The sequence below is a fragment of the Monodelphis domestica genome, chromosome 5 (genome assembly GCF_027887165.1).
Source record: "Monodelphis domestica isolate mMonDom1 chromosome 5, mMonDom1.pri, whole genome shotgun sequence".
Lineage (NCBI taxonomy): Eukaryota > Metazoa > Chordata > Mammalia > Didelphimorphia > Didelphidae > Monodelphis > Monodelphis domestica.
The window spans coordinates 305,471,159-305,483,128 of NC_077231.1; the positions used below are offsets into that span (position 1 = coordinate 305,471,159).

Consider the following 11,970-nt stretch of genomic DNA (forward strand, 5'->3'; position numbering starts at 1 on the left):
CAAAAATTTCTAACTGTAAGTGTATACAAAAATTTTTTTTTTTTACAGTAGGTGGCTCCCTAGTCTACAACCCTATACAGGCTAAGGGCCTATTGTATTGTAAATTCTCCTTCTTTTACAAGTGTGTATATGGGTGGGTCCCAGCAATCTTCTTTAGCCCTCAGGCTAAAACCGCTAGGACCATGTGCTATCTTCCTTGAGCAAAGCCCACTAAATTTTTAAGACTAGAAAGGCCAGGAAACAGAAAAGAATGGGTTTTAAGTTAGCTCCCTAGCTGTATTCAGCTGTTTAAGGGAAGAACAGGCAAACAGCTACAGATAAAGGACAGAGATCATTTCAAAGGATGGCTCTGAGATTTATGGGAAAGGGGGTCTTGGAGAAGACAGGCCTTCATCTGAGCTCTGAAAAAAGCTGGGGAAGCTGGCAGGGGGAGAGGAGGAGGGAAGACCACCAGGCATGCAAATGCCACGGGTTGAGGGAGGGGATATCTTGGGTGAGGGTCAGCAAGGGAGCCAATGTCACTGAGTATTTGGAAGAGAGCAGGCCTAAGCCTCCTGGGAAGGGGCTTTTAAAACCAAACAGAAGAGCTGATGCTAGGAGCCATGGGAGTTGACTGACTAGGGATAATACAGTCAGGCTTATGGAAGATCCACTTAATGTCTGAGTGGGTGATGGAAGGGAAAGCAGCCAGATGGCCCTTGCAGGGGTCCAGGGGGGAGGTGATGAGGACATGTACCAGGGGGCGGCCTAAGTGAGGGATGTTGCAAAGAGAACGGGCAGCACTCGGAGAAGGAGGAATTGAGGATGACGTCTAGGAGTGAGCCTGGCCCACTGGAGGATGCCCTAGACAATAAAGCCAGGAAGAAAGGAGGGTCTGGGGAGGAAAGAGAGTCAAGACCTCTCCTACCTGACCTTCCAAAGTCCAGAGGATCAGCAGCCTTTTTGTGAGTTGTCTCCCCTGACAGACCGGGAGCTCCGGGAGGGTCGAGGCTTTCTTTGGATGCCAAGAGCTAAGCACAGGACCGGGGAGACGGCAGGAGCTTAGTACATGCTTAATGGCTCCACTGACCAAGTCCAGTTTGGGACTGGTTGAGCTGAAGAGGTATGTGAGAATGGAGGATGGCGGAGGCACGGAAGGCAACTTGAGAATCATCAGCATAGAGACGATACTTCAATCCAGAGGAGCTACTGAGATCAGCCAGATAGTATGGAGGGAGAGGGGGGGCCCAGGACAGAACCCCGCAACACTGAGAGTTAGCAGGCAAGATGCTTAGGAAGACCCAACAAAGGAGCCTGGTGAGAGCATGGGATAAAACCCTAGTTATCGGCAGCATTAAAGGCTGCAGAGAGCTCAAGGACAACGACTGAAGTCATTCGATCTAGCAGGGAAGGGACGGCTGGTGATTCTGGAGAGATCCGTGTGGTGGAATGGCCACACCAGAAGCCAGACTAGAGAGGGAGAGGAAAGGAAGAAAGGGAAGAGAGATGGGCTTGGAGGAAGAGCGGCGCTAGTACACAGGCCTCGTCTGCTTCCTGTATTCTCCGCTAAACCAGATCGGTGCGTGTTTACGGAGGGGAAGGCTGGTCTCTGGCCATGTTGGCAGCAGGACCTCTCCTCTTGGGACCCCCAGCAAGGAACAGGCAGCCTCTTCTCACTTGGGGACTCCCTATGCCAAAACCAACTGGGAAGGAGCAGTGTGCCGCAGAGTAGATGGAATGACTGCTTCCGAACAGTTGTCCGTGAGGGTGAATACCTGTCAGACCTCTCTCCCAAGGTGCCTGTGAGGCTTACATGATTGATAGAGGAGACAGAAAGTTCTTTGCAAACTTTAAGGTGTTTATGAATGGATCAAAAAACATTTCATAAGCACCGAGGCTGAGCCAGGCATTGTACTAGGTCAGTGATGGCAAACCTTTTACAGACGGAATGCCAGGCCACTGTGCCTTCTTCCGATGAGTGCCAGGGGTGCCCCTCCTCCCTTTACCCCACACAGGGGAGGGAGGAAGCACTCCCATTGGGCTGCTGGGTGGAGGGGTGGGGGAAAGTGTCCTCAGTGTGTGTAGAAAGGGGGAGGGCAGTGGTCTGAGCTCTCTGCTCTCCTCCAGCTCTGCCACCTGTGAGCCTCCTACCTTACTTTCTGTGTGCTCCCACTGAGCTACTGAGCAGAGGGGTGGGAATGTGAAAAAAATTGGAATCAGGCATGTTGGGGGGGAGGGGAGCAGCTCCACCAGAGTCCCTCTGCCTTGCTAGTAATGAGCTGGGGGGGAGGGAGAGGGTGGTCACATGCCCACAGAGTGCTCTGCATGTCATCTTTGGCATTGTGTCATAGGTTTTCCATCACTGTACCAGGCCCTGAGGATATAAAGAATTAATTTGTTTCCCGTCCCAAGACATCAGGGGAGATGGCACAGAATAGAGATACAATACATACCAGGTAGCTTGGGAAGGAGGGCACTAGCAGTGGTGGGATGGCACACAAGGTGGCACATGAGCTCAGTCTTGAAAGAACAGAGATTTCTGAAGTCAGCAGGAAGTGCTTGGCAGAGGGAGAGTCAACCCAAGAGACAGGAGATGGAGTTCCATTGTGATCAGTGTGGCCTGTCTGCCCAGGCTGTGCAGGAGGGGAGGAATGCATGAGAAGACCAGACAGAGAGGTGAGACTCAAGTTGTCAAGACAAGTCAGGAAGCATTTATTAGGCTCTAACTGTCAGCAGAGTGCACGAACAATAGCAAAAGAGAAAGCTCCTACCCTCAAGGAGCTTACATTGAACAGGAAAGCTAACCCGTAAAAGGGAGCAGAAAAGGCCAGGGGAAGAGTCTGGAGAATAAAAGATGATCGTCTGGGCCCTTCCACAAAATGGAGGTACCAGGAAGAATCATCAATGGGAGGAAGAGGCTGCAGTGACCTTGAGAAGGCAGAGAAACAAGTTTGGGAAGATTTTCAAAAGCCAAATATAAATGTTTATATTTTATCCTCAAGGGAATTTTATTAAGAAAAAAAAAACAACCGTCCTTAACCTAGAACTTCTATTGGCATCAATTTATTTCCCATTATCAGTGGCATCTAGTTGTATGAGGCCAAGGTATCCCCAATTAATTTCTTTTGTACAGCAAATAGTTTGTTATATTTTTACATTTTCTGATTATTAAGATTGCAGAACCATAATAAACCTCTGATTACACCGATGACTTCCAAATACCACTTCTAACCAAGTGGAGCAGAGCCAATTAATCCATTCAATAAATGTATTATTCATGGAACAATGAAACTGTATTAGAAGATACAGAGAAGACTATGACATGATCCTTAGCCCCAAGGAGCTTCCAGTCTAGAACAAGGATGAGACAAAAGCTCTCATTCACCCAAATCTCAGCTCAGCTCTCCCTGGGCATCCCCTTCTGGGAGACTATTCATTTGAAAAGAAAAGAGTTAATGCGCGAACACTTTGGGCACAAGTGCAATTGATCTGAAGTTAATGAACTGAGCCATGAAAATGTCTTCAGATACCACCAGGGAAGTACCTCTGGCAAGTCACTGAGAAGACTAATGGGAGCAGATTCACCTCCCTTATCCCAAACTCTTCCTTTTTTAATGCAAGCTAGGATTACATGAACTTTCTGGGCTGTTCTAATACTTCCACAGACTGCCATGAAACAAAGGCCCACTTGCCTACAGCAATATTTTTCCTCTAATGCCATCCAGCTATGAAGCATGCAATACAACAGTCTTGGAAGATTTAAAATTTAGGGTTATCTAAAGGGCACAAGGGAAGTGCATGGTTGGCATGAGTAGGCAGAAACCCATTAAACACATTACTATTCTAGCACTGTGCAAGAGAAAGGACCTAACGGAGGTCATACAAGAGATGTGAGACCAGAAAAGAAGGTAAACTGGTCATGTGGCTTGAGTGTGGACTCTGCTGAGATCCAGAGAACTTGAGGCTGACTCCAGCAGTGTGGCTATTTATTTCTAGGAGGGTCTAGGCAAAGGTCACTATGGATGGCTGTGAGCCATTCATATCTGGAGAGAACACAAACTAAGGAGCTTTCAGCTCCATCCAAGTCAAACATTCTTGACTCATGTCGAGCTTACAGTTCACTAAGACATCCAGATTTTTTTTTTTAATCAGACAAACTGCTTTCTCACCTCTCCCAATTTAGACTTAAATCTCTTTATGAACTAGCTCCTTCCTTCCTGACTTCATATATGTCCAAGTCTCTTCCATCCTTAAAAATCCTTCAATATGCTCCAAATCTCTTTAAGCTATTCTTCCTACCCCCACAACCTCCCATTTTCTCTTCTTTTACTCATTCAGTTCTTTCCAATCTGGCTTCGGACTAGCTCTCAACTGAACCTGCTCTCTCCAAAGTTCCCAAGGATCTCTTAATTGCCCAATTTGACGGTCTTTTCTTAGTCTGATTCTTCTTAACCTGTCTGCTACATTTGACAGTTTACCATTCTCCTGGATACTCACTCCTGGCTCATCTCCTACAGATCTGGTCACATTGTTGGCCATCTCCCCCCAGGTTCTGTCCTGGGTTTTCTATATTCCCGTTCTCTCTCAGTGATGATCATCTCTACACAGATGATGCCTAAATTTCTATTTCCAGTCCCAATCACTTCCCTGTGCTTTTAGACCTAAATCACTAATTGCTCATTAGACATTTTAAGCTAGATGTCCCAGAGAGTTCTTAAACTCAACATAGCTAAACCCGAACTCTTGATCTTTCCTCCGAAATCTCATCACCCCCAAACTTTTTTTCTGTTTCTGCTGAAGGTAACCATGTTTCTAATATCTCAGATTTGCGATTTTGGCATTATTCTGGACTTATTTGCTGCCAAATCTTGTTATTTCTACATTGCAACAGCTCATCTGTCTATGCAACCTTTTCTCTACCTCAGTTCAGGCTCTCAGTACCTCCTTCCTAATTGATCTCCTGGTTTCTCACTATTCCTCATGTGGCTGCCAAAATAATTTTGGCTCTGATCAGATGACTCCCCTCCCTCAATCAATGGTTCTCTACTGCCTCTAGAATAACCTCAGACAATCCACAATCTGACCTCAACCTCTCCTTCCAGTCTTGGAGGAAATGACTGAGCCTTTTTACACTTTGGTCAAATCCAACTGACCATCTTTCTGTGTTTCCCTCCATCTCTTATTCCTGGAATGCATTCCCTTGTTCCTGCTGCCTTCCTCCCTCCTAGAATCCCTCTCTTCCTTAAGATGCAGGTGAGGCTCTATCTTTGTGGGAAGCCTTTCCTGATTCCTCTCAGTCTTGTATTTAACTCAATGAATGTGTCTCTTACTTGTGTATGTATCTAGTTCTTTCCAAATTGGGATTTGTATTCTCAGGGCCGGCCCAGAGCAGGCTTGTACTTGTTGATTGAATGAACTCAAGTATAGGCTTTAAAATGAACCTGAATAGAATCTAATTAGATTCACCTCACTTTTTATGCAAATCTGACAAATGCATCATCCAAGATTTGGATAAAAATGTTAAACAGCAAAGGGCTGATCCCTGAGGCACTCCAGGAGCTCTGGAAAGGGTTATATACCTCAAAATCTTTAACTGGACACCACATCCTGCCATATTGCTACATCTTGCACACATGACACGCACTGGAGAATCATCAAATGTTTTGCTAAAATCAAAGTAAACTTGAGCATACCTCCAGTACTCCCTACATTTATGAGTCTAATAATAACCCTACCAGGAAAGGAGATAAAGAGAGCTTGGCAGTACTTGATCTGGATGAAGGCAAACTAACTCTCTAGGACTACTGTTGCTTTGTCTAGATTTCCATAATCCATTTCTTCAATAATATATTATAGATTTTTGCCAGAAATCTTGGCCAAATTAATTAATTTCTGATTGCTTCCTTCCTACCCTCTAATCAATACATATGTGTTCCTCTAATCCTGAATTTTCCAAAGATCTTTCCATTGACAGTGGCTTTTCTCAGTTATCTCTATTAGTTCTTTCAGAGCACTGAGAGTTAGTCAGTTCTTTTGGGTGCCTTTAATTTGATATTTTCTTTTAAGAATCACTAATGAAGTACTGTCAAGTAAAGCTTCTAGAACATGCCTAAATTGATTTAAAATCAACACAGTTTAACAAAAAACCATCTGCTTTGTTATGTAAATGAAACTGCCTCTAATTAATTTTTGGGAGATGAAAACTAAACTCACTTTAGTCCTGTTACAATGGAAAAAACACTCCTCAGAACTCTTCCTAGCTTTGTTCTAACTTATCTGAGCCTTAGTTTCTTTGTCTGAAAAAATGGGCCCACTAATTCTTTTACCATTTATCTCATGGAATGATATCATGAAACATGCAGTATTATTAATGATTCACACACTATTCATTAACCTATTTATTAATTTACATTGTAAAAACCTGAGATTACGGGCATCTAAACTACTCTGTAACTTACCATAGGGAGTCTCATAACTAGGCCATGGTAGGTGTTAGTCATCTGAATAAAAGAAGGAAAGGGGTAAAGTCTGTTTTCTCTTTGAAGAAGGGAAGGAAAGAGAAAAGAATGAGAAACAAACTGATGATTATGCCTTTAGAAAATGTAAAAATGTCCTAATGAATTCTGGCAAAACATGATATGATTTCTTGATCTGAATCTAGGCCCATAGAGGACTTCTAGGGAGTGTCAGAAGGGCTTTGAGTCAGGCTCTTGTTAATCTCAAGCTTGGGACTATCTATGCCATGCTGTCCATAAAGCCCCTTGAAGGGCCTCCCCCATAAGAGCTGACTCCTTTTCCTTTTTATCTGTGAATGGAAAAACACCTGCGCCAGGACCCCCTGCCCTAGTGGGTCCCTCCCTCGACTTTTCCCGGAGCAATCTCACAACGGGAGTAGGTGGGCAGGAAGCTTTCTGGCCTTCCTTAATGCAGATGATGGCCTAGTGCTGATCGCTGTCCTAGTGAGGTGGTGACACGTCTGGGAAGTGAATGTGATGGGGGCAACAGGCCCTAGTTCTTGAGGAGTACGAAGGGCACAAGCCCCGCCCACCCGCCAGTCCCAGGGGCGTGGACAGGGGCTCTTGTTTCCCAAGAGTTTCAGGAGGATCCCCTCATCACGTTGCTGTCTTCCCACCCCCCTCCCTTGGCCCTTCCTCCCGAATCCACAGCTGTCCATGAACACATGTGACCTGGAGCTCCAAAAACCCGAGCCTCAGATTCCCCGTCAGTCCGGCAGAGGCGGAGAGGGTCGGTGTGGTCCATGGATCTGGGACAGCTGCAGGGCCGAGGATGAGTCAGGGGACACCTCATTCACCAGAGGCCGGGGCGGGGGTCAAGGTCAGTGTGATGACCCCCATCCCCACCCTCCGATTCCTGGCGGCGGCAGCGGGGGCTCACCTGGGACGGACGCTCTGACTGTCCGAGGTGATACAGCTGAGGGCCCATTCGGAATCTAGGCTCAGCCTCTACATTTGGCCTTAGTCCCCAGCAAGAGGCGGTGACGGGGGCGGAGCCTCCAAGCCGCATACTCATTGGCTTATCCGCGCCACGCCTCGCTCCCAAATCCCTGGTCCCGCCCCATTCCGCAGAATTCCCCGGTTCCGGAGACAACGAAAAGGTGCCCGGGGGATAGACGGAATAAAGACGGGGGGCGCGGCCCCACGATGCACTCTTATTGGCTGATATGTGCTGGACCACGCCCAGTATCATCCAGGCTACGAGGATCAGGTGGAGGGGGCGGAGAAAGAAGTATTCCTTGCATTTCTACTGGCCGAACTTCATCAGGCCCCGCCCTAGATCGCTCAGGGTCGAGGAAGGACAAGGCGGTTGGAGTGGGAAGCCATCCTTCTGTGTTCCCATTGGCTGAATTGCTCCAGGCCCCGCCCTATCCTGCAAGGGTCGCGAGGACACGAATGCAGGAGCCGCGCGCCCATTGGCTGAGCCGTGCCAGGCCTTGCTCTTAGGCGCGCGCAGCCCGAGACCCGTTAAAGTCACTCCCGGTGGCTCTCTCTCCTCGACTAGTCAGTCCTAACCCACCAATTCTGAAGGATGCTTAGTGGGCTTCCCCTCGTCCCTCACCCTGTGCCCCTTCCCCAGAAGGAACCCTGATGCTACCCGCAGCCCTCGGCCCGTTCCTACCCAGCTCCCTTACCAGCCTGTCCCGGGACAGCTTCGCCTACTCCCGCCGTCTGGTTTAAGGGAGAGCGGGCCCGCGCTTGGTGGGGGAGGGGGCCAAGCGGCAGGTGGCGGAGCACGGGGTCTGGGAGGGAGGAATGTAACACCCGCGCATGCGCTTTCAGCCGACCGAGGTGAGCTACTCGCGTGGGTTGGCCGGCCTCCACCTTGGCCCAAGGCACCTGCATCTGCGCAGTGGTGGGCCCTAGTGAGCACGTGCTGGGCTAGACTTGGAGCCGGTTTCTGGGCAACCTACTGCCCTGAAGTCAGCTTCGGCTTACTGCTCCAAAAATGAGGGGATAGCCCCAGATCCATGAGCAATGCATACAACAGATACCCGGGCAGCGTCCCTTTGGGGGCTGGCCATCTACTGGAGTGCAAGTTCCCTGGGGTCAGGGAGGACTTAAATATCTCTCTATGGCATACACCAGGCACTTAATAAATGCACCCCTTGGGGGGGCTTCTTGCCCCTATAGCACACACCAGGCGCTTAGTAAATACTGGTGCCTCCATTAGAAGATAAGCTCCTAGGGCAGGGGACTGTTTGTATTTGTATCCTTAGCATACACTAGGTGATTAATAAATGCTCCTGGACTTAGTAGGCCACAACAAGCCTCTGTGCTGTCTCCTTGAATGCAGGTTGTTTGAGGGGGTTAAGTGGGGGAAAACATTTTTTAGGGTATCCTCAGCATTTATCAAAAGACTTGGCATTTATTAAAAATGCTTTTTCATTCATAAAATGCGTCTTACTAGCTCAGCTACAAAGCCTACCAAGTGTGTGAGCTCTTCCTAGCTTGTTATAAAGGCTCTTTCCACTCTTTTTTATATGATGGAAGTTTCTGCGGTCCTTCCTACCAGAGCCTGATGGAGCAGGTTTTTCCACAGTAAGCAACTCTTTGCTGCTGCTCTCAGTGAAGAGTCAGGACCAAAAGCCAAATTCCTGTCTTCCCTCAAGGGTCCAGAACAGCTGACAGAGAGGCCCTTCTGATGGGTCAGCGCCAGGGCAGCCCTGCTCACTTCTCTCCCTCCCACCCCACACTCCTCCTGAAGATGCCCCTGCTGTGGAGGCCCCCTTCTTGATGTTTCTGCCTGGGCCCACCATTCCAACAAGGGGCCAAGTCATCCCCATCCATTCTGGCTTCTCTCCTGTCTCCACTCCTGAGTCTCTGCACTTTTCCCTCATCCCCCTCCCTACTACTGGCTCCATTGTTTTTAGTGTGTTGTCTTCCTCCATTAACATGCAAGCTCTTTGAAGGCAGGGACTGTCCCTTTTTGGTTTTCATGTGCCTGGTGCTTGGCACATAGTAAGCATTTCTAAATGCCCACGTTCTGTAGGTCACTGTATTTCTCTGTCTGTAAATGCAGTTTGCCTTTGTAAAACATTTCAGTGCAATCTATTTCCTTTAGGGAATCCAGCCTCCCGTTTTCTGTGCTTTAAACACTACACAGGCTCTTATGGCTCTTTACTGAAGTGTGATGCTGACCATTTGGACTCTGCAGTACAAAGAGAGGAACCATAGACAAGTAAATGAAATGGTTGAAAAGTAGGTCTTTTGTTACATTATCAGCTAACAACAATTATTCCTGGAAAGATCATTACTTCTTTGAATGAACATATTCGATGCAGCACCGATCCCAAACTCAATTCTATGACAAAATAATAAGATAACACAGAAATAGAGAAGACATCATTTTAAAGTACTGTGACATTTTCTTCATTAACTGAATTCCAAATGATTAAAAAAACAAAATTTGAAAGCTAAGGTTTTAAATCTAATTCTTGGATGGCAATGATCGATTTCCTCTCATGATGGAAACATTGCCAGTTTCTCCCTCTTTACTGATTCTTTCCTGTCAAGGTACAAATATGCTCAAGTTTATACAGTCCTGGGAGCAGCTGGGTAGCTCGGTGGATCCAGAGAGTCAGGCCTGGAGGGTGGGTGGTCCTGGGTTCAAATATGATCTCAGACACTTACCCTCATTGTACACTCATGCCTTAGAACCAATAGATAGTATTGATTCCAAGATGGAAGGTGAGGGCTTTAAAAAAGTTTCTTCAATCCTCTAAAAGTCTTCCCTCGACCATCAAACCCTAATAAAATGCTCTTCTTGTTTCCTTCCTTTCATGACTAATTCTTTTTTTTTAGTTTGATTTTTCAGTTAATAAGCATGTAAAAAATTAATTAGTCCTTTCTATCCCACCCATTGGGCAAATTAAAAAAAATAAATAAACAGGCACAAATCCCTAAATATATAACTAATAAAAAAACACAAGTTTCCACATCAGTCATGTTCCAAAATGTACATCTCTGCATTTTAAAATTCGTCACCTCTCTGGTAAGTGGCATGTTTTATCTTCATTTTTTCTTATCTTTTCTTTTAGATTCATTGTTTATCATTTCATGTTATTAGCATTCTAAAATTTTTCAAAGTGGCTTGTGTCTGTGTAATGTTGTTTCACTGTATAAATTGCTCTCCCAGTTCTGCTCACTTTGCTATGCATGAGTCATAAAAAGTCTTCTCACTTTCCTCTGAAATCCATTTCATCATTTCTTACGACACAAGAATATTCTATCAAAAGCATACATCAAAATTTGGTTAGTCATTTTCCAGGAGGAAGATACCTCCTTAGTTTTTAATTTTTGGCCACCACAAAAAGAGATGCTATAAATATTTTTGAAGATATAGAAACTTTTCCTCTTTCTTTGATTTGTTAGGGTTTAGGCTTAGTAGTGGGTAAAGGGTTTATGTGTCTGAATAATTTTCAGCGCTGAGTCTCAAATTGCTCTCTAGAATGGTTGGACTAATTCATAGCTCCACCAACACTGCATTAGGGAAGATGTTCCTTACTGCCCTCCAATATTTGAAAGTTTTCTCTTTTGTTATCTTTGTTAGTCGGAGAGATGAGGCAGAACCTCAGAGTTGCTTTAATTTTCATTTCTCTACTTGTGGGAGATAAAGAACATTAAAGAAAAATTGATTGGTGGCCTGGATTACTTCCTTTAAAAACAGACTTATCATTTGACCTACTGGTAATGCTCTTCATCTTATAAATTTGAATCCGATTTTTATAAATACACCAGATTTAAGACCTTTATCAAAGAAATTTGTTTCAAAGATTTTTATCCAATCTGTTCATTTTCTAATTTTTACATTAGATTTGTGCAATAACCTTTTTTTTTCACAGTCAAAATTGACCATTTTATCTTGTGTGATCCTATCACTTATTTAGTCACAAACTCCCCTATCTATAAATGTGAAAAGCAATTTCTTCCTTCTTCCTCTAATTTATATGACCTTTTATATCTAGGTCATATGCCCATTTGGGGTTTATGTTGTGCATAGTAAAAGGTACTGGTTTAAATCTTAATTTCTGTACAACTGCTTCTAGTTTCTCCTTCAGTTTTTATAAAATATGGAAGCCTTCCCCCTGTAACTGGGGGTTTGGGGTTTATTAAACACTAGGCTATTGTTTGTTTTAATCTATTCCACTGATCAATATCTCTTATAATCAGTACCAAATTGTTTTAATGATCACTACTTTGTAGCAGTTTGAGATCTAGTACACACTGCGTATCCCCGTTATTACTCTTGAGATTCTTTTTGTTCCTCCATATGAATTTTATTACTATTTCTTTCTGGATCTATAAAATATTCTTTTGAGTATTAGGCACAAACCTGAATAAGTAAATTAATTTAGGTTTCTTTTTAAGTTTTTTAAATTTAATTTTTTCTCCAATTACATATAAAAACAGTTCCTAACATTTTTCAAAGAATATTGTTTTTCATTCTCTCTCTTCATTCCTTTCTACCCCTCCC

At 45.0% G+C, this 11,970-nt stretch overlaps 1 protein-coding gene across 8 annotated transcripts in view; it reads right to left on the minus strand.

The window, feature by feature from the left end:
* The window catches only part of TCAIM (T cell activation inhibitor, mitochondrial), a 34,273-nt gene extending 26,000 nt beyond the window's left edge, over positions 1 to 8,273 (minus strand). The window contains exons 1-3 of one of the 8 annotated variants that reach the window (XM_016426476.2): positions 7,375 to 7,635; positions 6,438 to 6,479; positions 2,433 to 2,612 (exon numbers count right to left, since the gene is read on the minus strand). In XM_016426476.2, the coding sequence (XP_016281962.2) occupies positions 2,433 to 2,490 (58 nt within the window). In that variant the 5' untranslated portion in view covers positions 2,491 to 2,612; positions 6,438 to 6,479; positions 7,375 to 7,635. Of the gene's footprint in view, positions 1 to 2,432; positions 2,613 to 6,437; positions 6,480 to 7,374; positions 7,638 to 8,128 lie in introns of those variants that run through there. The other 7 variants (XM_007505234.3, XM_007505235.3, XM_007505232.3 and 4 more) reach the window with 7 other exon arrangements.
* Between the last annotated feature and the right edge of the window lie 3,697 nt (positions 8,274 to 11,970).